The sequence below is a fragment of the Triplophysa dalaica genome, chromosome 3 (genome assembly GCF_015846415.1).
Source record: "Triplophysa dalaica isolate WHDGS20190420 chromosome 3, ASM1584641v1, whole genome shotgun sequence".
Taxonomy (NCBI): domain Eukaryota; kingdom Metazoa; phylum Chordata; class Actinopteri; order Cypriniformes; family Nemacheilidae; genus Triplophysa; species Triplophysa dalaica.
This window is the reverse complement of record NC_079544.1, coordinates 10270669-10295286: the sequence shown is the minus strand read 5'-3', so window position 1 is coordinate 10295286 and position 24618 is coordinate 10270669. Positions and strand designations below refer to the sequence as shown.

Genomic DNA, 24618 nt, shown 5'->3' with positions numbered 1-24618 from the left:
CTTATAATAGAGCACTTCCAGCTGAGTTACCAGATCACATTATGCAACCATAGCAGTTTTTTCTAAATGTGTGCGTGATGATTTTGTGCTGTTGCCTTCAGGCACAAGCTCGATGCCACAGGATCGGACAGAGCAAGGCTGTGAAGATTTACCGCCTCATCACCAGAAACTCTTACGAAAGGGAGATGTTTGACAAGGCCAGTCTGAAGCTGGGACTGGACAAGGCTGTACTTCAGTCCATGAGTGGGAGGGAGAACGCCGCCAACGGGGTATGAACTGCACTCAGCGCCACCATTTTTAGAGTTTCACTTTAACAGTAGTCCAGATGGTTCATTAATCAAACATACTTTCCACATGTTGGCTGTCAATGGATGGACCACTAATTCCTGAGCACTGAGACTTATTTTTCCTTTTTAACGTCTGCCTAAATGTGTCCCCTTTTACAAAAAGTTCCCTAGATGAAAACAGTAACTTTTTTATACCTTGTTTTAGTAAAGGCCTTTTTTTTTTTTTAGGTTCAGCAGCTCTCAAAAAAGGAAATTGAGGATCTCCTGCGGAAAGGAGCGTATGGAGCTTTAATGGATGAGGAGGATGAGGGATCCAAATTCTGTGAAGAAGACATTGACCAGATTTTGCAGAGACGTACACAGACTATTACTATTGAATCAGAAGGAAAAGGCTCAACATTTGCAAAGGTGATAAACTGTAGCTTCTTTATTTCAATACTGTGACTGAAACGATTATGTAACGCATTATATTGACAAAGCAAAGCATCAGCTTTACATAAAAAACAATGACCATTACACAATTACCTACATATGTGCTCGATACCTATTTCATCATGCTCTTAAAATAGTGTTACCTAAAGGGTAAAATGTGTCCGATCTCAATTAATTTTCTTCTCTTTTTTCCCTACCAGGCAAGTTTTGTGTCCTCTGGGAACAGAACAGACATTTCTCTGGAGGACCCAGATTTCTGGCAGAAATGGGCAAAGAAGGCAGAGCTGGACTTGGATGTGCTCCATGGCAGGGTAAGATAGATTTTTATGGAGAAAAGCGGTTCTCTTGTGCTGTGACATGCCTCACAGAAGATGTAGTTTCTGTACATCTGTAACACCTTTTTCGCAGTTGGATGGCTATCTGTTATTTCATGTGTTAGCCGATTTTGAACATACTCAAAATTCTGTCTGACAATTGGTCGGTGGGGCTCAGTGGTGTCACTCCTCATAAATATGCTATCTGAGCATTATTAATGAGGCTGATTTCCCCAGGCTAACAGTGTGTGAAATGTAGCTGTAATTGATAAAAGGCTAAATTGTTTAAACTTGGCCATGGGAAGCATTTTCTGTAATTACTACTGTTCTTTGCTCTCATGAGAATCTGAGGTTGTAAGCAGCTTATATCTGCTTGAAGGAAACGTCAAAATACATCTGCATAACAAAAGTGCTGTATCACAAATGTTTTGAAATGCAATGGTTATTTATTTGATGGTTTTACAGTAGTATTTGAGTAATTTTTGAGAGCACAGCACCCTCTATGCTGTCCTAAACGCGTCAGTGAGCGTCTAACCTTGGATCATATCTCTTGTCAGAATAATCTGGTGATTGACACTCCACGGGTGAGGAAGCAGACACGTCACTACAGTTCTATGAAGGAGGATGAATTGGTAGAGTACTCTGATCTTGAGAGTGACTCTGAGGACAAGCCCATTCAGAAACCACGCAGGCCTCAGGACCGAACTCAGGGGTATCCCCGCAGTGAGTGCTTCAGAGTGGAGAAGAACCTCTTGGTGTATGGGTGAGTGCAGTCTGGAAATGATACATAGAAATGTTAGTGGTGTTGCCGTTTTAACATTTTTGTACTTTGAAACAGGGCGTGATTGGCAGAAAATTAGCTGTCATCACATTTGTTTTATATCACTGTTGTGCACAGCGGTTTATAAATATAAAACTGTTGCAATTCATTAACTCTGTACACTTTGCACATTTCCCCACCTCAATACATAAGATGTTTTTAGACCATATCCCTCTAAACCAAAGATGGCACTTCCATTTCTTTGCCATCGCTCACCATACAAACAAGCTTTAGCAAGAAGTCCACCCCAATGCACGAGACAGGATATTCAGCTTCCTGCTTTGTTTCATCACCATCCAATACCCCTTGTCTCCTCTTGTTTTCCATTTGGGATGAGAATATCTGGTAGCTTACAGCCCACCAGTGCAGTGGCCAAGTTTGTCATACTGGCTTGTCCCGGGGCACGCTGCTATATAACGCGCACAGTTAATTAAGCGCCAGGCTTCAGTGCACTCAGCGCTAATCATGGCTGGCTGCACGCACCATGTCTGACCAGTATTTTTTCCCTCTTTTCAGTCAGACACGTCTAGACCCCTGGGCTACACGGCAAATTAGATCCATCAAGTATGAGGGCTTTGTCTCTTTTGATGGTTTCTTTTTTTGCAAAAGCAGTGGAGGGCTTTAAAATCAAAGCAGACATCCCTCTCTCTTCCGAAAAGCCCTGAAGGCCTTTGCCTAAAGAGTGCTTGAGTGCCTCCATCAAATAACAAGGGCACTGGGTCTCCTCATGGTCATGCACTGTGCCAACAAGACAGTGGTGCCACTACCTCCATTAAAAAAATTGGGAGGCAGTGATTAAGTAATAGGATGATTAAACGGTCCTGACATTGTGCTACATTTACTTTTTGCAAACGCGCAAATATTTTTTGAATTAGTTTAACTAAATATCCTGTCAGTGACATTTCCCCTGCTTTTTTAAACTGTCTAATAAAACAGGATCTCAAAATCTGGGTTCAAAAGGGCACTAATCTTTAGAATATCCAATGGGGACATGGAAATCGTGGTTGCTGCATGCTTTGTTTGGAGCTCTGGCTAACTTATATTCTCTACTGTGCATAGCTGGGGCCGCTGGGGTGACATCCTGTCCCACGGACGCTTCAAGCGCCCGCTGAGGGAGCGAGACGTAGAGACCATCTGCCGTGCACTCCTGGCCTATTGCCTGCTCCACTACCGCGGAGATGAGAACATCAAGAGCTTCATCTGGGACCTCATCACCCCTACGGAGGACGGGCAGAGCCGCACACTGACCAACCACTCCGGTAGGATATGGCAACCTTGAAATTGCACTATGCATTAAGTTTGGATCATGCTTTTTTCTGTCACTATGCACGCAATGTATAACACATTATCTGACAATTATTAGGTACATTGATTTTATGATCATATTTTTTTCCAGGCTCATTTTACCAATTCCTAACCACATCAGTCTAAATAATTAGTTAATTATGTATATCGTCAATTTAGGTGTGCAGAATTATTAGGTAATATTTCTTTTACAGGTATAATCAGCCAAAAAAGACATTTAATTTACACCGAAAAGTCAAAAAATATTTATAATGCCCATTATAAGAACCTTGTACTTCTGAAGATTCCAGGTCGGTTGCAATTCTGGAAAATGGTGGCACTGGAGACTAAAGGGTTGCTCATGGTTTCACACCTTATTCTTTATATTAATTCTTCATTCTTTTGCAGTTCAATTGTGCGTTTTCTTCTTTGTCATTTATTGTTTGAATCCTAACCCAATGAGCGTTTTGCTACCCCATTGGTCACGCCTCAATGTTGTTCTAGCATTGCATTGTATTACATAGTATTCCCATTGCATGGGCTTTAAATATTTCTTTAGTTTTCTACGTATAATTTTTTTTACTTATTTGAAATAGTGCCTACTAATCCTGCACACCTAAATATAAAGCATTTTTCACTTCAAGCCTTTGCTAACTATAATATTATATGCTAGCTAAAATATGACCAGATAAATCTATGTACCTAATAATTATGCAAGCACTGTATTTTTGAGGTGTGCTAAACAGTAGCTTTTCTATGGCTTCAGGACTATCTGCTCCAGTGCCCCGGGGTCGTAAAGGGAAGAAGGGAAAGATGCAGACTTCTCAGCCTCACATGCCACAGGCTGACTGGCTTGTTGACTGTAATCCTGACATCCTCCTTCAAGAGGACAGTTACAAGAGACACCTGAAACACCACTGCAACAAGTATGTACCTTTTCATTAAAAACGTCCTTCTTTTGGAGAAAGTCCTAACATATTCCAGATCTCTTGCAAGTGATCTTCCAAAATATTTAATCTGCTAGATATTGATATCACCCTGTCTGTTGAGGGTCCAAGCATTAAAATATACCGAAACTCATTTGTCAAGAAATCTGTGAACCTTCTGTCTATTTGACTTCCCCTTGCAGGTTTGAAATCCTCAGAAGCAGGTGGTTTTGAATTAGAAGAACTTGAAAGTTCTTCAAAGAGCTCTTGAAAAGTAATTGAAGCAAACTTATGAATTTAGTTGTTGCTGTTACCTTGTGGTGCAGATGTTTCATTAAGTTGCTTGGCTCCTCAGTAGTTTAGCTTTGACTAATGAATGTCAGTTTAAAAATGGCCAGCTGTAGAAATTCTGGCAGATGAAACAGTCCCATCTTTCTGGCAAGGGCTTCCGTCAAGCAAATGAAATAATGAATGGCAGGCCATGAGGAATCGTTTTGATAGCTGAAATTAAAGATTTTAAGATCTATCAATAATTCAGCATTTTACTCATCAGGCAGCACATAGCGTTTTTGTCTCTCCCCACATTGTGCCCTATGCACTGCCCGCTTGCGTACCTTCTTTCAAGGCCTCTCTGGTTTCATTTGATAAATAATTTCTGTTGCCAGGCCAGCATTGTTGTGTCCTGTCTAATGCTAGGCAGTGATGCGGGGGAGAGAAGGGAAAGCAAGGTTTACACTCCTGGCTCAGATGTGCATCCAAAGAAAGGGGAACAGAGCAACAGCTGAGGAAACGTTACGAGACGATAAATGCGATGCGCTTAGACTGCCAGCCATCTGCTTTCCGCACTACAAACTTCTGCCTCTGTACTTTCGAGGCGTCCCGTTAGCACCTCCCAAACTTCCCTAACAGCATTAGGAAGGAAATGAAAATGAGAGGATGAAGGTGGCGGAGTTTGTATGTGTGTTGGGTACGGGCGCCTCCCCAAGCACATCGGCGCAGTGCCAGGCCAGGTGCCAGGCAGACCTGTTGGAAGCGGGTGAAAGGCGGCACACACAGAGGTGATTATGTGCAGCCATCTGTCAGGCGTGGAGGCTGCCGCACAGCGTGGCTAATCAGCCCTGGCAGCATGATGGATGAGCTGTGGCACATGCCAAAGAGCTGCTGCAGCCGCTGTTACTGCTGCTGGCACAGCTCAGAGCTGCTGGCCGAACTTGCTCGCTCTTTTGTTTCCGCTTTCTCTTCTTTGTCCTTTTCTTACTTTCAATCGGCAACTCCCACCGTGTGTCACTCCATTAACCCCTAACTCATCTCTTTTTTTGCTCTGGTTCTCCTTTTCTGACAGGGTGCTGCTGCGGGTCCGCATGCTGTACTATCTGCGGCAAGAAGTCATCGGAGACCAGGCAGACAGAATCCTGGAGGGAACCGATTCAAGGTTGGCATCTCTCTCCATTCCTTCCACAGAATCCTGCCTGCTGTTATCTTTCCTCTCCTTCCATCACCTTCTCCTCCCCCGCCCCCTTCTGACAGCCCCCCAACCAGATGTGCATGCATTTATAATGTGCAAACGTGCACGCCATGTTGATGTTCTCAAGGACTCGACTAAAGTTCTAATGACTGCAAGGGGCTTGTGAATGCACTGGGTGAGATGAGCAAGTAGCTCAGATCTCTGGCCATAATCAGGTTGGCCCTGAATAAACAAGACTGGCCTAAATGAGATGCGTTTTGCTAATGGTCACGTTTCCTACCAGATGTCGGCAGATAGACATTAATGCAGCGCTCATTAGATTATGTGCCGCTGCGGCCATCTCCTGGTTTTAATCACTTTTTTCCTGTGTTTGTTTGTCTTGCGCTTACAGTGAGCTGGATATCTGGATCCCACAACCCTTCCATGCCGAGGTCCCCACTGATTGGTGGGATGTCGAAGCGGATAAGTCCCTCCTTGTCGGCGTCTTTAAGCATGGTAAGCTCCACCTCCTTTCTATTTTCACGTCTTTTACAGCTGCCAGTCGGAGCTCTGGTGGTGACAGGCGACTATAATTACTAATGCTGACCTATTGTAATATTGCCTGGAGATTGATTGGTGATATTTTCCAAATGGCCGATCCTGCGCGTGATGAAGGGCAGTTGAGAAAATCAACGGCAAAACGGAGCAGGGATGAGCCGCACGGCTATATAATCCATCAGAGGCAACAGGCATCTCTCAGCGCGTTTTATTAACATTGACCTGTGGTGTTAAGAAGTGTTCTGGGAGAACCTGCTAAATTCCCAGTTTGGGACGTGGTTGTTTTCTTTCGGAAAGCTGCGCAGCTGTTACAATTTATCTTTTGGGGGGAAAGGGTCCAAGAGCAGTATAAAAAGGGAGATGGGGATTTCTCGGCTGCTGACTTTTAATTGTATTAAATATAGTAATAGCCACTTCTTATTTAATAACGGCCGCTGGCTCTCACAACCAATATTAATCTTGGCGAGAGGCCTTTTCTCTGTGATTGGTGTGTACAGAGATCTCTCTCTCTCTCTCTCGCTCGCTCTCTCTCTTTTGGTGCGCTGTGCTGCGTAGTTAACTCAGCTGGCCTCCACACACACACAGGAGCGTGTATATAACAGGCAGCCTGTTCTTAATCATAATCCCAATTCAGTAGGGAGGTCTGGGGAGGAAGCAGGGAGAGGAGAGGTGGCAGGCCTGGACTGCAGAGGAAAGAGTGATGGCCTATAAACCCCCTCATGATTACAGTTTGGCTCAGGGCGCGGCAGCAGTTAGGAACAATGTGTCACCGCATAAATTCTAATTGAAATGTGATGTTCTGGCGGGGGAAGGGGGGAGCGCTCGAGCCCTGTCTGATCAGTGGCTCAGCTGAAGTGGGTCCAGCCTGCCAATCGCCTCCCCTGTCGTGCGCTGTCGGGATCCGCAGGCTCAAATCTGTTCTGCTTGGACAGTTTCAACGGGCATTTTCCTGCGGCTCTGCCTTTTGTTTTTTCCTCCCTTTAGCACATTTTGAGGAGGTTTGAGAGGTTATTAAAGAACGTTTTAAATCAATATTTTGTAGTTTAAAAATAAGATTTTTGCCTTTTTTTAATTCATCTGTGTGCTAGGGCACGTCTATGTGTTTACTTTGCTTGTAAAATATTTAAAAAATTTAGTGTTTTTATGGAAAATAGGCCAAAATTATTGATGTCATTTTCAGCATATGGATTTTTGTCTAATCCGATTTCCTCATGGAAATTTCCCTTCCACTAAATCTAGCTCCTGCTGATAAGCAAGTACCAAATCATGGTTAATGGCTGGGATCTGTTATTGGCCGTTTAAAAAAATAGAGCAAGAGACCTTTTAAATGTCCTGTCCGGACTTCCTGTTTCAGTAGTTATGCGTCACCACTAGGTCTGCATCGTGTTTTATTTCAGAACATTCCGCAATGTCTTCAAGGGACTCTTTATACACAAGTATTTTGTTTTGAAATTCCAATTCGATCTCAAACTAGATCGGTAATAAACTCATCTTTATGCCGCCCTCCTCACCAGGGAAATAATAGTCTTCTAGCCCACAGCTCAGCCTGTAATTATGCATATTTTATGTTCGCCACTGCTCTTTTCTTCCACTAGGCTATGAGAAGTACAACTCTATGCGTGCTGACCCCACCCTGTGTTTCCTGGAGAGGGTGGGCATGCCTGATGCCAAGGCCATCGCTGCCGAGCAGAGGGGAGCGGACATGATGGCAGATGGTATCGAGGGGTAAGTTTGGCCCGAAATCACAGCCCCAGTGAGAGGGACTCCTCCTGTTCTCTTTCTCTCTCTGGCTCTCGCCCTTTTTCTTTCCTTTCATTTCATTTCTTTGTTTCATTTCTCGGCCCCACTCTGATAGCTGTTCTCTTTCTCCAACAGAGAGGATGAAGACCCAGAATACAAGCCACTCCGCATGACATTCAAAGACGATCTGGATGTAAGTTTAGAAATTTCGCATTTTACTAGAATCAGTGTTGTTCATAGATGGGTTACATAACTTTTTGTCACATCTGTAGGATTTTACCAACTCTCCTCTGGATGAAGGAATTGATGGCGAGGGTGGAGAAGGTATGTCTTGAGAGTATGGTTATCGCATTATTTTTTTACTAAGCTCCCCTGCTTGTGCTGATCATTGCTTTTTTTCATGTTCAGCTCCTAGAACTGGCGAGAACGGAAAGACATGCAATCTGTACTGGCCACCAGCCTCTGCTCTGACCGCCAGATTACGCCGCATCATCACGGCCTATCAGCGCACTCATAAACGTGAGCAGCTGAGACAGGAAGCTGTAACAAAACCTGATCGCCGTCGTCGCCGCCCACGTGATGACATCCTCTCCTTGGTAACGGAGGGAGGAGCTTATGTTTCTGAGGGGGCTGTGGCTTACCTGGCAGAAGGATCACCCTTCATGGCTAAGGGATCACCTTTCATCCCAGATAGCGCCGCCCTGCTGGCTGATGGAGCAGCATACTTTAAAGAAAGACGACAGAGGTAAGCTGTCTCTTAAAATTTATATTATACAAGTTTGGTTCCAAAATCTGAACTCCAGTTTCGAAGTATCTAAAAAAAATCATGTTTTAATTGTTGTCATGTTTTTGCGGTTTTATTTAGCTGTATTTTTAGATACATAAGTATGTATCATAATTATTATAAATATTTATGGTTGTTATTATTATTATTATTGGTATTATATGGTTATTATGGCTTAAATCGAAATACAGTTTTGTAATCTCATTTTGAAACCAAACTCTTGGACAAATGGAAGCTACCCAAACAGGATAAGCTACTCTGTTCGTGTTTGAGGTTTTGGGAAACGTTGAATTTTTAGAAAATTACTTCTGACAAGTAGTAACAAACAGTGTAGTAAATTTCGATTTTTTTATCCTTTTTGTTTTTTAAGTCTTGTGACTTCAGAAGCTCTTGCATATTTCTCATCTGTTTTCTTTTGCTCCACCACCATCTGTTTTCCAGATGGACAAGGCGTGAAGAAGCTGATTTCTACCGTGTGGTGTCCACATTTGGCGTGGTTTATGACATCCAGAAACAGTGCTTTGACTGGTCCCAGTTCCGTGCTTTTGCTCGTCTAGACAAGAAGACTGATGAGAGCCTGGAAAAATATTACTTCTCCTTTGTGGCCATGTGCAAGCGAGTGTGCAGGATGCAGGTTAAAGCAGAGACAGGTATCCTCCCCTTTTAAAACTTCCAGGTGTAGTCGTTTAAATAGACAGTTGAAATGTTTGAAGAATAAAAATTACAACAAAAGTTCTCTGTAAAAAGTTATTGTGTGGTTTCCTGGGTCTTTCTCCAACTTTTCTATGAGTACCCACAACCATGTCTGCTTCCTCTACCATTTAATAGCTTCATTCTCTTCCCTTTAATGTCTCTCTTTTTTTGCTAACATGTTTTTCCAGTAAAGTGTCAAACGTTGCTTTTAGACTAGGCTGGTAGGAGGAATTATGGGTCACAATTTGAAGTAGTTGTTCATTTACTCACCCTCTTGTCATTTCAAACCTTTTACTTTCTTCCGCACAACACTAAAGAAGATTTTGAAGAATGTTATTAACAGTTATTGATTTGCATTGGTTACAATAGAAGTGTATGGGGGCTGTGTTGTTCTGTTACCAACATTTTTGTATTTTGCAAAGAAAGTTATACAGGTTTGAAATGACAATAGGGCGTGTTAATGACAGCATTTTTAACAATAAATGTACATATGGTGCACAATCATTTTAATGAAAACAAAGTTTGACATTAAAATGCCCTCGAATCAATGCGCGTGATCTCCGACAATAAAGAAACATAAAGCCAATCATGCACAGTCGTGCATCTAACAGAGCTTGCGTGTTTTTATTTCTCCGCTGGTTTTGAGCTGTTCTTGTTATATTTATTGGTTTCATCCTTTGTTATGGCGTGCTTACAAGATCATCCTTTGATAACAGCTTGAGTGAGCTTGAGCACTGAAGGAAGAGGCACTTTATCTTTCGCTTTTATTTGGGCCTATTTTTTTCTTTCGGCCAAAACAGATAATGCCATCTTCGGCAGCATAACTAGTGGTCAGTCTACGTTTTCTCTCTACATATTGTTGGTTATTCGTAAGAAAATATCTACATTTACGTTTTTACATTATGCAGCTATTTTGCTGATTTGGAACCATGTTGCAATATAACGAATGCTTATTTGTGTGCTTTGTTGATCCTACTGCTTCGTATTTCCCTGATCATACATCTTGCTAAATATTTCCTGTCCGTTCTGCTTCCAGAGCTGCCAGACCCCACCCTGATCATTGACCCCATTACAGAGGAGCGAGCCTCGCGGACGCTATATCGTATTGAACTGCTCCGGCGAATCAGGGAGCAGGTGTTGCTACACCCTCTGCTGGAGGAGAGGTTAAGTCTCTGCCAACCCAGCCCCGACCTCCCAGCCTGGTGGGAGCCTGGGCGCCACGACCAAGACCTACTAAGGGGTGCGGCAAAAAATGGCGTGAGCCGAACAGACTACCACATTCTAAATGACCCCGAACTGAGCTTCCTGGAAGCCCATCGGAAGTTCACCCAGGGCAAGGGTGCGGAACTGCCCATCATCCCTGATCCTCTTACCCCTCTGGCTCTGGTCAAAGATGAAGAGGTGAAGGAAGACCCAGATGTGTTGATGGCCAAAGTGGAGAACGGTGGCACTGAAGATGAGGTCAAAGAGAAGAAAACCGAAGCTCTGTCTCCTAAGAAGGAAGTGAAGACAGAGGAGACAGCACATGAGTTTGGTCTAAAGGAGGAACCCAAAGAGGAGAAGACAGAAGTGGAGGATAAAGAAGAAATGGCCACCAAGGAGGAGCAGGTCAGTTTTGAAGATGGCATGGCTGAGGAAAAGCCAATGGATCTGCCATTAACTCTTCCTACATGTGAGGATAAAAACAGAGGAGAGGGAGAGGAGAAGCCTCTCTTGACTACTGAGAATAAACTATCTACTGACAAAACATCTGAAGACGACGATGACGAGGAGGAGAAGATGGATGAGGATGACAAATCGGAAAAATCTTCACAAGCTGAAGGTTAATATTAAGGAACATTTTGTATTTATTGTGCTTGTTTTAGGAGCATATAAAATGCTTTTTCTGTTTCACGGGTTTAGATCATATCATCTTTCATTGGCCTTTTTCTATCACAAAACACTAAAGCTATGGTTAGGGTTAGGTTGTATCTGTTTTGGCTTTTTGAAGCCACCCTATGCTCGGTTTTTTAATGGGACATGTTTGATTATGTAGAATGTACACTTTCTATGGCTGGCTTAGTTTTCTATATATTTCATTAAAAAAAAGTATTTTAACAAAGGTAAAGAATCAGTGCATTAAAAAATAATTTTGTTTTGCAGCTGGTGCCGCTTCTGAGAGGAAGAATTTCGATGAGGAGAGTAACGCCTCCTTGAGCACTGCCCGCGATGAGACACGAGACTGCTTCAGTGTCGATGATGTGGATCCATCAGCCTCTCAAATGTTCAGTGAACGTTCTCAATTCTCTTTCTGGCCCAAGGTTAGTCGAACAATTGAGCCTGTGGCTACTGTTTTCTGTAGCATTTTTTTTATGATTATATTATAAGCATATTATAAAGCTTGCTTCTACTTAAAGCATGCATGTGTATTACTTGTGATTCGGACCAAATTATACTGTGGTCAAATTTAAGCTTGACTTTCTCTACAGTTAACAGTAAAAAAATATTAATCTCTCCTCAAACCTAAGATACCCTTCAAAGGACCTCCAGTTCATTATGTATGTGTACACGTGCATGCAAACGCTCATGCTTGTGCTCCTCTTCGGTGTTTGTACTTCAGGACAGGGTAATGATCAATCGAATGGACAACATCTGTGATGCGGTCTTGAAGGGCAAGTGGCCTTCCAACAGAAGGCAGTTCTTTGACTTTCCCGGCCTGTTGCCTGGCTACAGCTCCATGGCAACGGACAGCCCCCTGCAGAGGCGGAGTCTCGGTGATCTCTCAATGGCGGGTCAGGCCAGCCTTAGTGGCAGTGAGGACCTCACCATGTCACCACAGGTCAACAAGGCAAGTCCCGCCCATAACTTGGATTAAGGCTCAAAGTTTTAACTTTTAAAACACTATTATATTGTGCCTGCTTAGTGGTTGTCATCGATTGATGGAAAGAATAATGTCTGATTACTTGTCGTTGTACTTTGTGATGGACAGGATGAGGCATTGAGCCTGTCGGTGCCTCGCCAACGCCGACGTAGGAGGAGAAAAGTGGAGATAGAGGCTGAACGTGCTGCCAAGCGCAGAAACTTAATGGAAATGGTAGCTCAGTTACGAGAGTCCCATGCTACAGAAGGCCAAGCTCAGGCCATGGATCTAACCAAGGCCCTGCACGGCATGTCTGCCACTTCTTCCACCACCTTCCCCAGAGCCATGGCCTCTTCCGCTGCTTTGAAGGCCCAGATGGAGCTGCTACAAGCAGGTGCTTCCTCCAGACCAAGAGCCAACGGCTCTCTACTCGATGCTGAACTGCCCAATCGGAGAAAAAGAGGCCGAAGGAAAAATGTTGAGGGGCTGGAGCTGCTTTTTATGGGAAACAAGAGAGCACCGCTCAATGCTGTACGTAACGTACCTTTTTCATACTGTTTTTTCAACAACCCTCTGTTTGCTTTCCTCAATTTCTCTTATTGATTTTGCAGGACAATTCTGATGCAACCAAAGCTTTTGTTGATGGGGCACTTATGCCAAGACAGGCACACAGACACCTTTCATCTCCTGCGCAGAAAGCTCCTGGTGATGGCCTAGAAGAAGGGAGCCATCTTAAAGGAGAAGATGGTCCCAGCACTAAAGACCTTCGGGAATGGCTGAGACAGCATCCCACATACACTATGGATATGTCTGGATTTGTACCAGTAAGTGAATTATTTGTGATATCCAACTTGTGGTCGAACCCCACCACTCGATTGCAGAAGTTTTGTCTGCAATGTACTTTCTAATTTACACTTGTCTTTTTATCTTTTAGAAGAATGAGGATCACCTCCTCTCCCAATTCGCCAAGCCCAAACAGAAAAGACACCGTTGTCGCAATCCTAACAAGATTGACATCAACACACTGACTGGGGAGGAGAGGGTGCCAGTGGTTAATATAAGGAATGGAAGAAAGGCAAGTATTCCATTCAGCCAGTGTTTAATTGAAAGATAATGTTCCTTAAATGTTACTAGATATGTAAATATTTTTATTTGACATATTTACAGATGGGAGGAGCTATGGCCCCTCCGATGAAGGATTTACCCCGCTGGCTAGTTGAAAATCCAGAGTTTGCCATCTCCCCTGATTGGACGGATATTGTAAAACAATCAGTGAGTCATGTTGTGCTTTCAGCCTGTTAAATAAAATGTGCTAATCATGATTTTAAAGAAAATTATTTTGAACCGGTTATTTTTGTTTTGATCAGGGCTTTCTCCCAGAGTCCATGTTTGACCGTCTCCTGAGTGGGCCAGTGGTTAGAGAGGAGGGCGTGCGCCGCAGAGGCAGACGGCCCAAATCTGAGATTGCCAAGGCAACTGCAGCGGCACAGGCAGCTGCCGCAGCGGCCTCCACCTCTGGGGTTAATCCTTTGTTAATGAACGGACTGTTTGGAGGTATGGACCTGACAAGTCTGCAGGGCCTGCAGAATTTGCAGGGCCTCCAGAGCTTGCAGGGCCTGCAGAACTTGCAGGGCCTGCAGGGTCTGCAGAACCTCCAGAGCCTCCAGCTGGCGGCCGGCCTCATGGGCTTTCCTCCTGCTCTAGGAGGAGGGGCAGATGCCAAGCACGCTGCTGCCATGTTGCCTCTAATGCTTCCAGGCATGGGCGGCCTACCCAACATGTTCAACCTTGGGGGACTGTTTGGAGGAAATCTGGCCGCTGCTGCCTCAGCCACCAACGGCGCCTCGGGCACAGAACAGGCCGAATCTGAGGACAAACCGAAGCCCAAGAAGGAAGAGGAAAGTAAAGAGGAGGAAGAGGAGAAAGAGAATGACAAAGAAGCAGAGAATGCGATGCGTGAAACGGAATCTGATGAGGCTACTGGAGATGCTGCTGCACTGAATGCGGCTGCTGCTGCCTCTGCTGGCATGTCGACTAACCCGTTGGCCTTTAACCCTTTCCTGCTTTCTACCATGGCCCCAGGCCTCTTCTATCCATCCATGTTCTTACCCCCAAGTCTTGGTGGCTTGGGCCTCCCAGGCTTTCCCCAAACTTCTCTAGCTGACCTTCAGAGTGCTGTGTCAGGGGCCTTAGGGGCTACTGGCGAGGACAAGGATTCCGCTAAAGCAGCCCGTGCTGATCAGGACCAGAACGCCTCCACAGCTGATGTCGAAACTGCTGACAACACACTTGAAGACAGTGACTCGGAGGAGAGCCAGAACAAGACGGCTGATTCATCAGTATTGGATGACGACCTGGCAGGACCAGCTGAGGACTCAATGGAGGGAGGAATGGATGATGATGATGATGATGATGACGACGATGATGATGATGACGACGACGATGATGACCCTGCTGATGAGGATGACAAAAGTGACTAAAGACTGAAATAGGCCGTCTTACATTTCCCTGGGGCTGAGGAGACGCTGACTGAAACTCATTAGTCCAGTTGTTTACATGCCAACTCAATATCCAAACACTTTTTTGAATTTGGTTGTTTGGTTTTTCTTGACCGGCAAAGTAACGGGAACGCAAATAAGCTCTCTCTGTAACCATTAGCATAGCCAGGGAAGAAACGAACCGAAGTTAGAGTTGTGTGGATGTCAAAAGGGTGTTCCCCTCCCCTCTGTATTTTTCCTTTTTTGTTTGTTTAAGTCTTCGGCACTGTGTGGGTGCCTTCTAGAGGAAATGTCCTGAAATATTATAGGAATTAATCGTTCCAATAGTGCTATGCTGCTCTCTTTTATTTGAATATTGTTTGGTTTTTCTTTTTTTTTTCTCTCTCTCTACTGTTGATATTGTAACAAGGAGTAGCATCTCATAATATTCAGTGGTGTACAATTTAACGGCATTAAGACTCTCCGCTGCTGAAATAGGTTTTTGTTGTACTGTTCTGCTGAGAGGAGCGGGTGAAGTTCTCACATATCATAGCCTACACTCGGACTGTTCCCAGTCTCTCACACTGACAATCCAAACGGGTGAGGAGACCTCTCAACCTGTGGAGACAGCAATAACGAAGGCAGCTTTTGAATGTTCAATTTTACTCTCTTGACTAAACACCGAAACGTGTGAAAATGAAATAAATTACTGCAGTCAAAATTGTCTCGTTGTATCCATGTTAATGCACTGGTGTAAGAATAAAATCAGGTACCTTTATCTATTTGAATGGACTTTTGTTACTTTAGCCACAACGCTGAACAGCATTACCTCAATTCTAACTAGCCTTGAAGTTTACAGACATTAATGTTGTAAATGTTTTCTTTTTTTTTTCTTTTTGTGAGTGTCCTTTCCTTTTTTGAACTATCATGTATGATAAACTGTAAATTGCTGCCAACTGTAGTAATGATGCTTTTAATAAAAGTGACTCACGATATTCGCCTAGGAAACCAAAATGGTGTTTGTGTAGTAAGTAACATTTGGTGCCATGGTCCTCTGAAAACTTTATATATGCTCCAAGGATTCAGTTAAATAGCTCAGTTTTGTTAATATTATACCAGTTTATCCTTTTCATATTTAATTTTGCATGCATTTAATTTCCTGCTAACATGCTTTTGATTTTAGTCTAAAGTAGTTGAACACTACTAGCCCAGCATTTTTACACAAAATATAAAACCATTAAAATGATTCTGTACTAGGTCTCTCTGCAGTAGAGCAACATGGCCTTGTTGCCAGTGAGAGAGAAAAGAGACTCGGACAGCCCTGTTTATTCTAACCATCATAAACACCATCAGTCCTGTGGAGCGGCTGACATAACGTGCTCTGACAGGACGAGAGGACATGGCAGGGGCTCTCTGTCCGCTCCAGTAGCCAGCCATTATGAGCCTAACGCCTGGAACAAGGCTTCCCCATCTCCCAAACCCCCCCCCTCGACAGACATCTTTCATAATTGCACTTTCCGATGAAGTGGCTCGTGAAATCCATAGGTCTCGTGTGCACCCAGCATGCAACTGGCAGGAGTCGGAGTTTTCGACAGGAGGTACTTGCACAAGGAATTGTCAAAATGATGCCTCGGCGGAAGTCCTGAATCGGAGGTGTTAAATGTACGTTAGACTTCTAAATCCCATTTGCAAAAATCCAATGCTTATGTTTTGTTTGTTTGTTAGCAAATCCCGATCTGCAGCTATATTATTACAGTCCTTCCTGTTTTAATGCAAAGCGAAATTCTAGGGTTGTCTGAGTGGTTTTAGCGGCAGTGAAAATCTTCTGTGGTCTGTCATTATGTGCTATCTTGACACATGGCGCAGTTCCTCACACAGGGCCCGTCACCGCCGGCATCGTGCCTCCTCCTCAAACCACCGACTGCTGGGTGTTAAATCTGTCATTGGCGAGGAGGCAGGTTGTGGTTAGCCGCCGAGCGTCAAACATGGCAACACGGAACAGTTCACTAACACTGGGCCGCTGGGATACGAGCCGGGCTGGCAGTCTCCCCTTGGGAAAGGCCCTTTAACAGAAAGGCCAAACTCGATGTTTTCCTCATCAGCAGATGATCTGAAAAAGGAGAAAATGAATATCTGAGATATGTAAGAAAGATAGTTTGTGTAGGATAAAGCGTCTACAAAGTGCATGAAATGTAGAAGTTTTAACACGATAATGCTTCTATGCAGTGCTCGAAATGAACCAGGTCTTATGGGGGTCCCCCATAAAACGGGCTTACATAGAAGAACAGGATTCTTTCACTGGGGGTCGGGGCGTTTCAAATTTAAAGAGACATGACAACTAGCCCATAAATGAACTTAATTTAAATGATTGTAAATAATTAATTCACAAAATTGACAATATCCATTGCATGCTTTAAATCCATTGGTCATTACAATTTTTTCTCAAGTACAAATATCTGAGGGCCCCCCAAAGTCTGTTTTTTACTTCTTATGGGGGGTCCTAATGCCTTATGCGGGTCCCGGAACCCCCCAGTCCCCCTTCAAATCGAGCGACACGGGGATGTTTTAACAGATTCTTCAAATCATAGACTCACTACAGGATTGATTCATGATCATAAGAATGATCTGTTAAAAGATGACCCGAGGCATTGAAGTGCAACTAATAAAAATGTTATTACATAATCAGCTAATGTGTAGACACTCCTTTAATGAGCAGCATTCATTAGCTATCGTGACAGATCTGTCTTCTCGCTGTACTCGCATCCTACATGTGTGTTTATATACCGCATGTCCTGCTCAACAGCTGAACTGGTTAATATTCAGCAGTGAGCCTTCAGGGTTTTAGTTATCCACACAGCCAATGATCCTAAAAACTGCTGCCTTCCGAAAATGTCAGGCTTTGGCCAGCTGATTCGTGTTCGGAGCCAATGAATATGTCATTTCCAGCTGGAGTTGGCCTGGCCGGCCGTCTCTGCAGCTTTCGATAAAGAGCGATTTGTGGTCGCCTTGACGACCTATGCCTCGCCGTCTTGGTTACGTGATTGATCACAGTATCCTGTGCCGGTGACACAGGTAGGGGGAGGGATGTGCCTGAGCTCTATCAGATGCAGCGACGATGTCCTTCTCACCGGCTGAGGGGATTTAAAACTGTCACACGCTCTCGCACCTCCTGTTTCCCCCGGAGACGGATGTGTCGTGCGTGACATTGAGGGCGAGAGGCAGAGCATCAATCGCAGACTGGGTGATGAGTGTCATGCCGACTGCTCAGCTGCCCTGTGCAACACACACAAGCACACACATTGTGCACTCTAACGTGCTCGGAGTGGTGCGAACAGATGACTACCAAAAACTAGTCATTTTAGCTCATGCTGTGACAAGACCCAGAGAATGAGAGAAATGAGCTTGTGTTTAATAGACAATTCAGGCAAAAGAAGAAGTCTGACATTTATTTGTGCTTATTGCTGCTGATGGTAACCTTGAGGGTTTTCTGAGGTTAATAAACGATGACAGAAAAATCATTTTGGGGGTGTGTACTGTCCCATTATGAAAATTCTATATGTTTTATAGCCTATTTAAAAATAACAGATCACACACAGCTAATCACTTCTCTCAAAATGATTTAACCTAAGGGTTACTTAAGTGTACTAAAACGTTTCTGGTCAATTGAAATCAAATCAAATATTGCCCTAAAATTATTGGAAAACTGAAATATTGCCTCATAAATAAACTGAAATAAGTTTAAGACACTAAAATTATAATCATATACAAAAAGTTACATTAAAATAAATATATCTTATAAAGCAACTAAAATAAACAAATCAATAATAAAATTACAAAAAAAAATGCAAAAATAAGTCATGAGATCTACAAATAAAGCAAATGTAAAACTAAAACTAAACTAAAACAATTGATATTTCATTTCTGCTGTGAATTCTGGCCCGTCTGGTCTGTGCTTGACACCCGTTGATATGAAGACAGATTATTCACTATAGGCATGACTCATCAGACGCCATGTTGCCCAAATCAAGTGTCTGTGAGCTGTGTGGCCCCAGAGAGCGGCTGTATTTCACTGTGAAATGATATGCTTCTGTGCTCCACAAACACCATCTTTACGCACATTTTACCCATTGAAAATTCTTTCCTATGCTTCTATAAATGAGGGATTATGGGAATGCATGGGGTATCAGACTACATTTACATTTATGCATTTGGCATCACTTTTTTACATTACATTGTATCACCTTCAATCCATTGGGATCGAACTCATGACTTTGGCATTTCTAGTGCCATGCTGTAACCACTGACCCACAGGAAAAATCTACAACAGAAAACACTAAATCTCAGTTTTTCATTTCTGCAAGAATGTTAAATCCTCATGATACTGTTAATCATCAGAACTGCTCATTAGCAAAGCCAACCTTGTGAGATTTAGTAGTGGCTAAAAAGTGATGTCCAGGGGAATATTTGTACAGTATTTGGTTTTAAATTAATTATTGTGCAAAAAACAGACAGTAAATCAGTCAATTTAGTTTTTTATTCAAATACCAAAAACTTACTGGATATAAAGCCTACATTGACATCAATTTTATTAGAAATTCATAAGACTTTTTTATTGTGCACTCCAATTAATATCAATCAAATGGTAGTTGTTTTTTTTTGTTTTTGAAAAAATCAGCTAACTAACATGCTAACATCTTAAAAAAACATGATTTTTAATTTTTTTTAATACAGAGTTATCTCATTTTGGAACCAAACTCTTCATTTGTTAATCCTGTTGTGTAGTAATGTATTGTAGTCATTCTCCTGGCCTTGACTCAAAACATTTTTGTAAGTGTTGTAATTTTTTGCAAACCCTACTTTAAGTCTTTCCAAAGCTGAGCTTTAATTTACACTATAGGTTGAATTATACAACATAAATATAACGTGTAAATATATATGTTTCATATATAATGAAATAAAAACAGCATTTCACCCAGTCTGGAAAAAAATGATTTCAACTATTAATTTCACTATGATTTCTATCTTTGACATGGATTTACTCAGTCAATAGTAAATATATGAATTCTATAGTTTACAGAATGTTCTTGACATTTCGTAGCATGATTTTATGTAGAAAACAATCAAATAATAACTAGATGGGTTTGTACAGATTTGAATAAAACAATCCAAATCGCACACTTTTGGCCAGAACTGTCCTTATTTTTACATTACTCCTCATACATGTGTACTATAAAAATCTTCTCTTCCCCATTCATTCTGTTCATCTTTCTGTTCTGTTTCATGTTGTATTCTGTCTTGGACCGAGTGAAGCTGGTTTTCCTCCAGTGGCATCTCTTATCAGTGTCACACACAAACCCAGCTGCACGTCTGGTCCACATCTGTGCCTCGAGTTCTGGCTTCTTCCTGCGTCTCTCACACCGACACATTACGAATGAGCACCCAAACACAAGCCAATACGGTTGTCAGTGCCAGAGAAGTTCACATTTACAGTAACTCTCTCAATTCTTCAAACGGAATGCAAAACACATTTCTAAAGCGCAAATTAAGGTCTTTCTGAAGGTCTGCTGTGCGTGAGACGTGTGGTTATATGGCCATGCAGCTCTTCAAGGACGGGAACAGCAGGTGTCTGTTGCTCCGGTGTCTCGCTGTGAGCACTAAAGGTCATTTTTGATGGAGCTGGGCACAAATATTTCATTTACTCTTCACACAGTCACACACCCAGGGGTGGTCTACAGAAATCTAAAGATAGAAACGCAGGTTGAATGCGTGCAAGTTATAACCTAATCTTAAACCAAACCGTCCTAGCTCCTACAACAGGACTCGTTCATTTACATGTGTTACATACTGTACCTGCCCAATACTCTAGATTACCATCACAAAACCAGAGCCCGAACCCCCTTGAGGGAGATTAGAAAATTTAACTCTGTGAATCCCTTCAGCAGTCATTTGGCCTGAGAGGGAGGACAATGCGGGAGGGGGCTGTAATGTGTGGCACTGTGTCCTGCTGTTCCCCTTTTCTCCATGCTGACTAATGACCTTCCCCCCTCCCCCAGCACTCGCTGCCTCCTCCTGCCCCCGCCCTTTCTGCCCCTCCCCCGTGCCCTCTCACGCTATCCCCATCCCCCGCTCGGAGGGGTGGAGTCCGCCAGAGAGGCGTCCATCACAGGTCTTTAGATTAGCCACAACGCCACTCAGGACAAAAGGGCTCCTCCCCCACACCGGCCACCCTCCCACCCTCTCCCCCGACCCGGTGGGGGATGGAGGAGGGGATGCGTCATGGACAGTGGCAGGAAAGAGGCACCTCTTGGTTCTCCACTGATGGCAGAGAGCTTTACAGTGAGCTGATCCACTTGTCTCTGACTCAAGTGTAGGTCTGAAGGGACCGTCTCTCTCTCTCTCTCTCTCTCTCTCTCTCACTCACTCAAACACACACACAATTACAGCTTCTCAGTTTCAGATATACAAAACTCGAAGGAAATTGTGGAATTAAACCTGTGAAACTAAGACGAGATCAAAGTGAATGTGAAAAGGAGAACTTTTATTATAATAGGAGATTGGAAGGCTGTAGTTGAAATGTATGCTGTGAGGTGGAATGTAAAAGCTGGATGTCTGATGTGTTGTTATATTGTTTATTTAAAAGTAATATAAGAAGCCCATCTTAATGTATTTATCTATAAACATTATTATTTGCGTTGGCAGGGCAAATAATTCCCCCCTTTACAGAAAGTGTCAACAGATTTACACGATCCTTTACAATAAGTGTCGATTACAAACAATTTACAATTATTTAAAACTATAATAATATCTGATCCATCCAAGTTTATGAGCTCAAAATCATCAGTAAGTTCAAACGCAGGTTTGTGCTGTACACGTATGTTTCTGTATTAAGGTTTTAAAAAAGTATTCAGAGAAGCAACAGGAAACTAATGAGCAGCTGGTCTTCAGAAGTTTGGTTGGAGGGACCTCTGCTGGACATTTATTTTAATGATTATATTGAAGAAACATTCATGCCTTTCCAGAGATATTTGTCAGACTTTATTTTTCATATTATTTTGTAAATTAAAAATATATAGTTTCTAAAAATCTAATAGGACATCTTTTTCTCTTTGCTCTTTTTTCTATCGTCCATTTAAAAATGCACAGAACTCCCATGGTAAGTCTGCCTTTTTTATTACCTTTGTTTTACATTAATATTCAATCAACTAACATAAACTTTAATCAACTATCAAAAACTATGCATCATTTAAAAACTAAAACACAAAAGATTCATGTTCTGAACTTGTTTTTGCAATCTCTACAATGGTAAAATAAAAAGATCATATCTCAATATAGCCTAGAAAATTAGATCAATTTAACCTACCTCAGATTTCAAACATACATGGGTCAATGACAAATAAGATTTTCAAGAAAAAAAAAATATTTTAAGCAAAACAGTTTGAAAATGTATTTTTATGTCCAAAAAAATGTATTGTGTTGATTTATATTGGTTTTACAGCATTTTAGGGAGCATTAATTCATTATTAAACAAGATTTCTGATTTTACCACCCAGAAAATGTCAGGTGGTGCGACCATATATTAATTAAAAATAATATACATTTAATGTATTTAGCACTGAGTATTTTTCCCCTAATATATAAGAAATTTAACATAAAATCATGCCAAAATATTTTATTAAGAATTTTATTGAGAAAATTAACATTTATTTCTCAGTTTTGTTCTCTGTTTGTATTTTCGGACGGTCGCACCACCTGACATTTTTGGTCTTTCAAACACCAAAACTCAAAAAATCTATTGAATTTCAATAAAATGAAAAGGGTTCTTATAAAGGACATATTGTAGATCCATTTGATATATGACATGTATTTATTCAAATTCTTTTTAGGAAAATAATGAATTTGGACACAAAAAATACATGTCACATTATTGACCCACATACGTTTTTGGAGTGATTTTGTATCCCTTTCCATTCATGTGGTAAATTATAAAAAATATAAGTTTAAGTCATTTTTATCATTTCCTAGTGTGAGAAAACAAAGCAATTTGCAACTGAATCAAAATAAATGTGCAAAATGTCTTTGTATTTTGTTTTGTTCAGGGATTTACACACTACAAACTATATTTGTATTTTTACTGAAAACATTCCTTCCTTCATATGTTGAGTGTAAACATGAGCATGCCTAGACACCGACATACTTCATGATGAGTTCAGTCAGGTGGGTTAAATTATTTAATGATTTAAAGAACTTTAAAATTTATTAAGACGTTTTAAAGAAGTTTTTAAGTCTCTGGTTTGTCCAACAGAACATAGCAATAGGGTTTCCAATCTGCTTTACAAAAACAGCCCATTGATGTCAACCCAAATACCAAAACCCCAAATATATCATTCCCATAATACATATTTTTACAGTCACTGTTATGCGTTGCAAACCAATTTGTCTTGTAATCATAAACGTTATTTTTCATTAATAATTATCTTAAGAATGACAGCCGATGAATAAAATCTATCTTCCTTTAACCACTGAGCTACAGGAAAAAGTCTCTTTTATAAAAATGCTAAATGTGCATGTTTATCAACTGCCCTCTATTGGCCGAACAAGCTAAGTACAACGAGAGATGTTTTCTCTATGTACCGTTAGCAATTATTTTTAATATTTAACATTCTATCAATGAAATAAAAACTTGACAGTTGGATTTATTGCGGATTTAGAATGGATGCTGCAATGGGGTAGAACTGTAAGATATTAAAAATGTTAGCGCCCAACGTGGGGCTCGAACCCACGACCCTGAGATTAAGAGTCTCATGCTCTACCGACTGAGCTAGCCGGGCTTAAGAATTGAAGAAAATCCTAAAACTTTATTGCGCTGATTTTCCGATGTCGTCGGTGACATGTTTTCGATTTTAAGTGTTTTTATTTAGTTCTCGACCGTAAAGTGTAAATGGGTTTCTTAAACCTTCTGTAACGTTACGAAATCAGATGAATCACTATCTGAATTCAAATACGTCCGATTATTTATTTATAATTTTTTTTTAAATTAGAAACTTAAGTAATTGGAACATAAAGTGATCCTGATCTATGTATTAATCTTTACAATGCATCTCTAATAACATTTTCTACATATTAGACATGAATTTCCCAGTTGAAACATCAGGTGGTGCTAAAACCTTACAATAGTAAATGCGAATCATCCTTGTCCAGTATAATGTTTTGGTTTATTGCAAAATTCTGTCTAATGTAAAACGATTTAAGAGTTTCACTTTCTTTTTAAGTGTTTCTATTGTTTGTATCCTATAGCATTGTTGCACTGTTAAGTCTTTGTGCAGACTTGGCAGGCTACTGTTTAACATCTGTCATCTTTGTGAAATGTTCTTGCATTTTGTAACATTTGTTAAAGAGACAAGGGTTTAAATTTCCTGACTGGTAAATCAACCAACTGACTAGTACATTTACCAAACTAAACCATACTGAGATTACTTGAACTTTAAATGTTTCATTAGTCTGCATTGTATCTCAATATAACATGAACTTTGTATTTGCTTGTGCTTTCCTTAAGGACCAAGTATGATAACACTTACTGAATTCATTGCTCTGGATGAATCAGTTTTTCAACTTTCTTTGAAATCACAGGGTCATTACGCCATGTTTTGCACCTCCCCACCTTTCACAGCTCCTTCCTTTACACACTTCATCTTTTTCTATAATCCAACACTATTTTATGACTCAGAAGGTTTATGTTACGGCTGATGTATTTTGTCCAATAATGATGTTATTTGGTTTGGTTTTTGTAACTCCATGGAACAATTTTGCGGTGTTGCCATATAGAGCACTTATGAGTCTTATCTTTAAACAAATCAAAGTGATATAGTATTTTTGGACACACAACATCTTAACACTTTTTTGGAGATGCAGAAAACATAATAAAATATCCATACTGGGAAATTCCCTAATCGCTTCTGTTTCGTGTGGATTCACTGCTGCTTCGGACCTTACAGCTGCTCTGGGCTGTAATGTAAATTTGGA

The 24618-nt window shown here is 41.6% G+C and overlaps 1 protein-coding gene and 1 non-coding gene across 2 annotated transcripts in view; one reads left to right on the top strand and one right to left on the bottom strand.

The window, feature by feature from the left end:
• Positions 1-15376, top strand: part of chd7 (chromodomain helicase DNA binding protein 7) — a 44770-nt gene extending 29394 nt beyond the window's left edge. Inside the window, exons 18-38 of the mRNA XM_056742516.1 lie at positions 102-269; positions 516-695; positions 920-1030; positions 1591-1796; positions 2913-3112; positions 3904-4063; positions 5406-5495; positions 5920-6023; positions 7661-7790; positions 7941-7998; positions 8078-8129; positions 8214-8550; positions 9031-9239; positions 10319-11104; positions 11425-11582; positions 11882-12109; positions 12251-12652; positions 12733-12945; positions 13056-13196; positions 13289-13393; positions 13489-15376. Coding sequence (XP_056598494.1) covers positions 102-269; positions 516-695; positions 920-1030; positions 1591-1796; positions 2913-3112; positions 3904-4063; positions 5406-5495; positions 5920-6023; positions 7661-7790; positions 7941-7998; positions 8078-8129; positions 8214-8550; positions 9031-9239; positions 10319-11104; positions 11425-11582; positions 11882-12109; positions 12251-12652; positions 12733-12945; positions 13056-13196; positions 13289-13393; positions 13489-14601 — 5151 coding nt within the window. The 3' untranslated portion in view covers positions 14602-15376. The remainder of the gene's footprint in view (positions 1-101; positions 270-515; positions 696-919; positions 1031-1590; positions 1797-2912; positions 3113-3903; positions 4064-5405; positions 5496-5919; positions 6024-7660; positions 7791-7940; positions 7999-8077; positions 8130-8213; positions 8551-9030; positions 9240-10318; positions 11105-11424; positions 11583-11881; positions 12110-12250; positions 12653-12732; positions 12946-13055; positions 13197-13288; positions 13394-13488) is intronic.
• Positions 15377-23353: 7977 nt separating this feature from the next.
• Positions 23354-23426, bottom strand: trnak-cuu (transfer RNA lysine (anticodon CUU)). Its single transcript has one exon. It is a non-coding gene; the product is annotated as a tRNA-Lys (tRNA).
• Positions 23427-24618: the final 1192 nt, after the last annotated feature.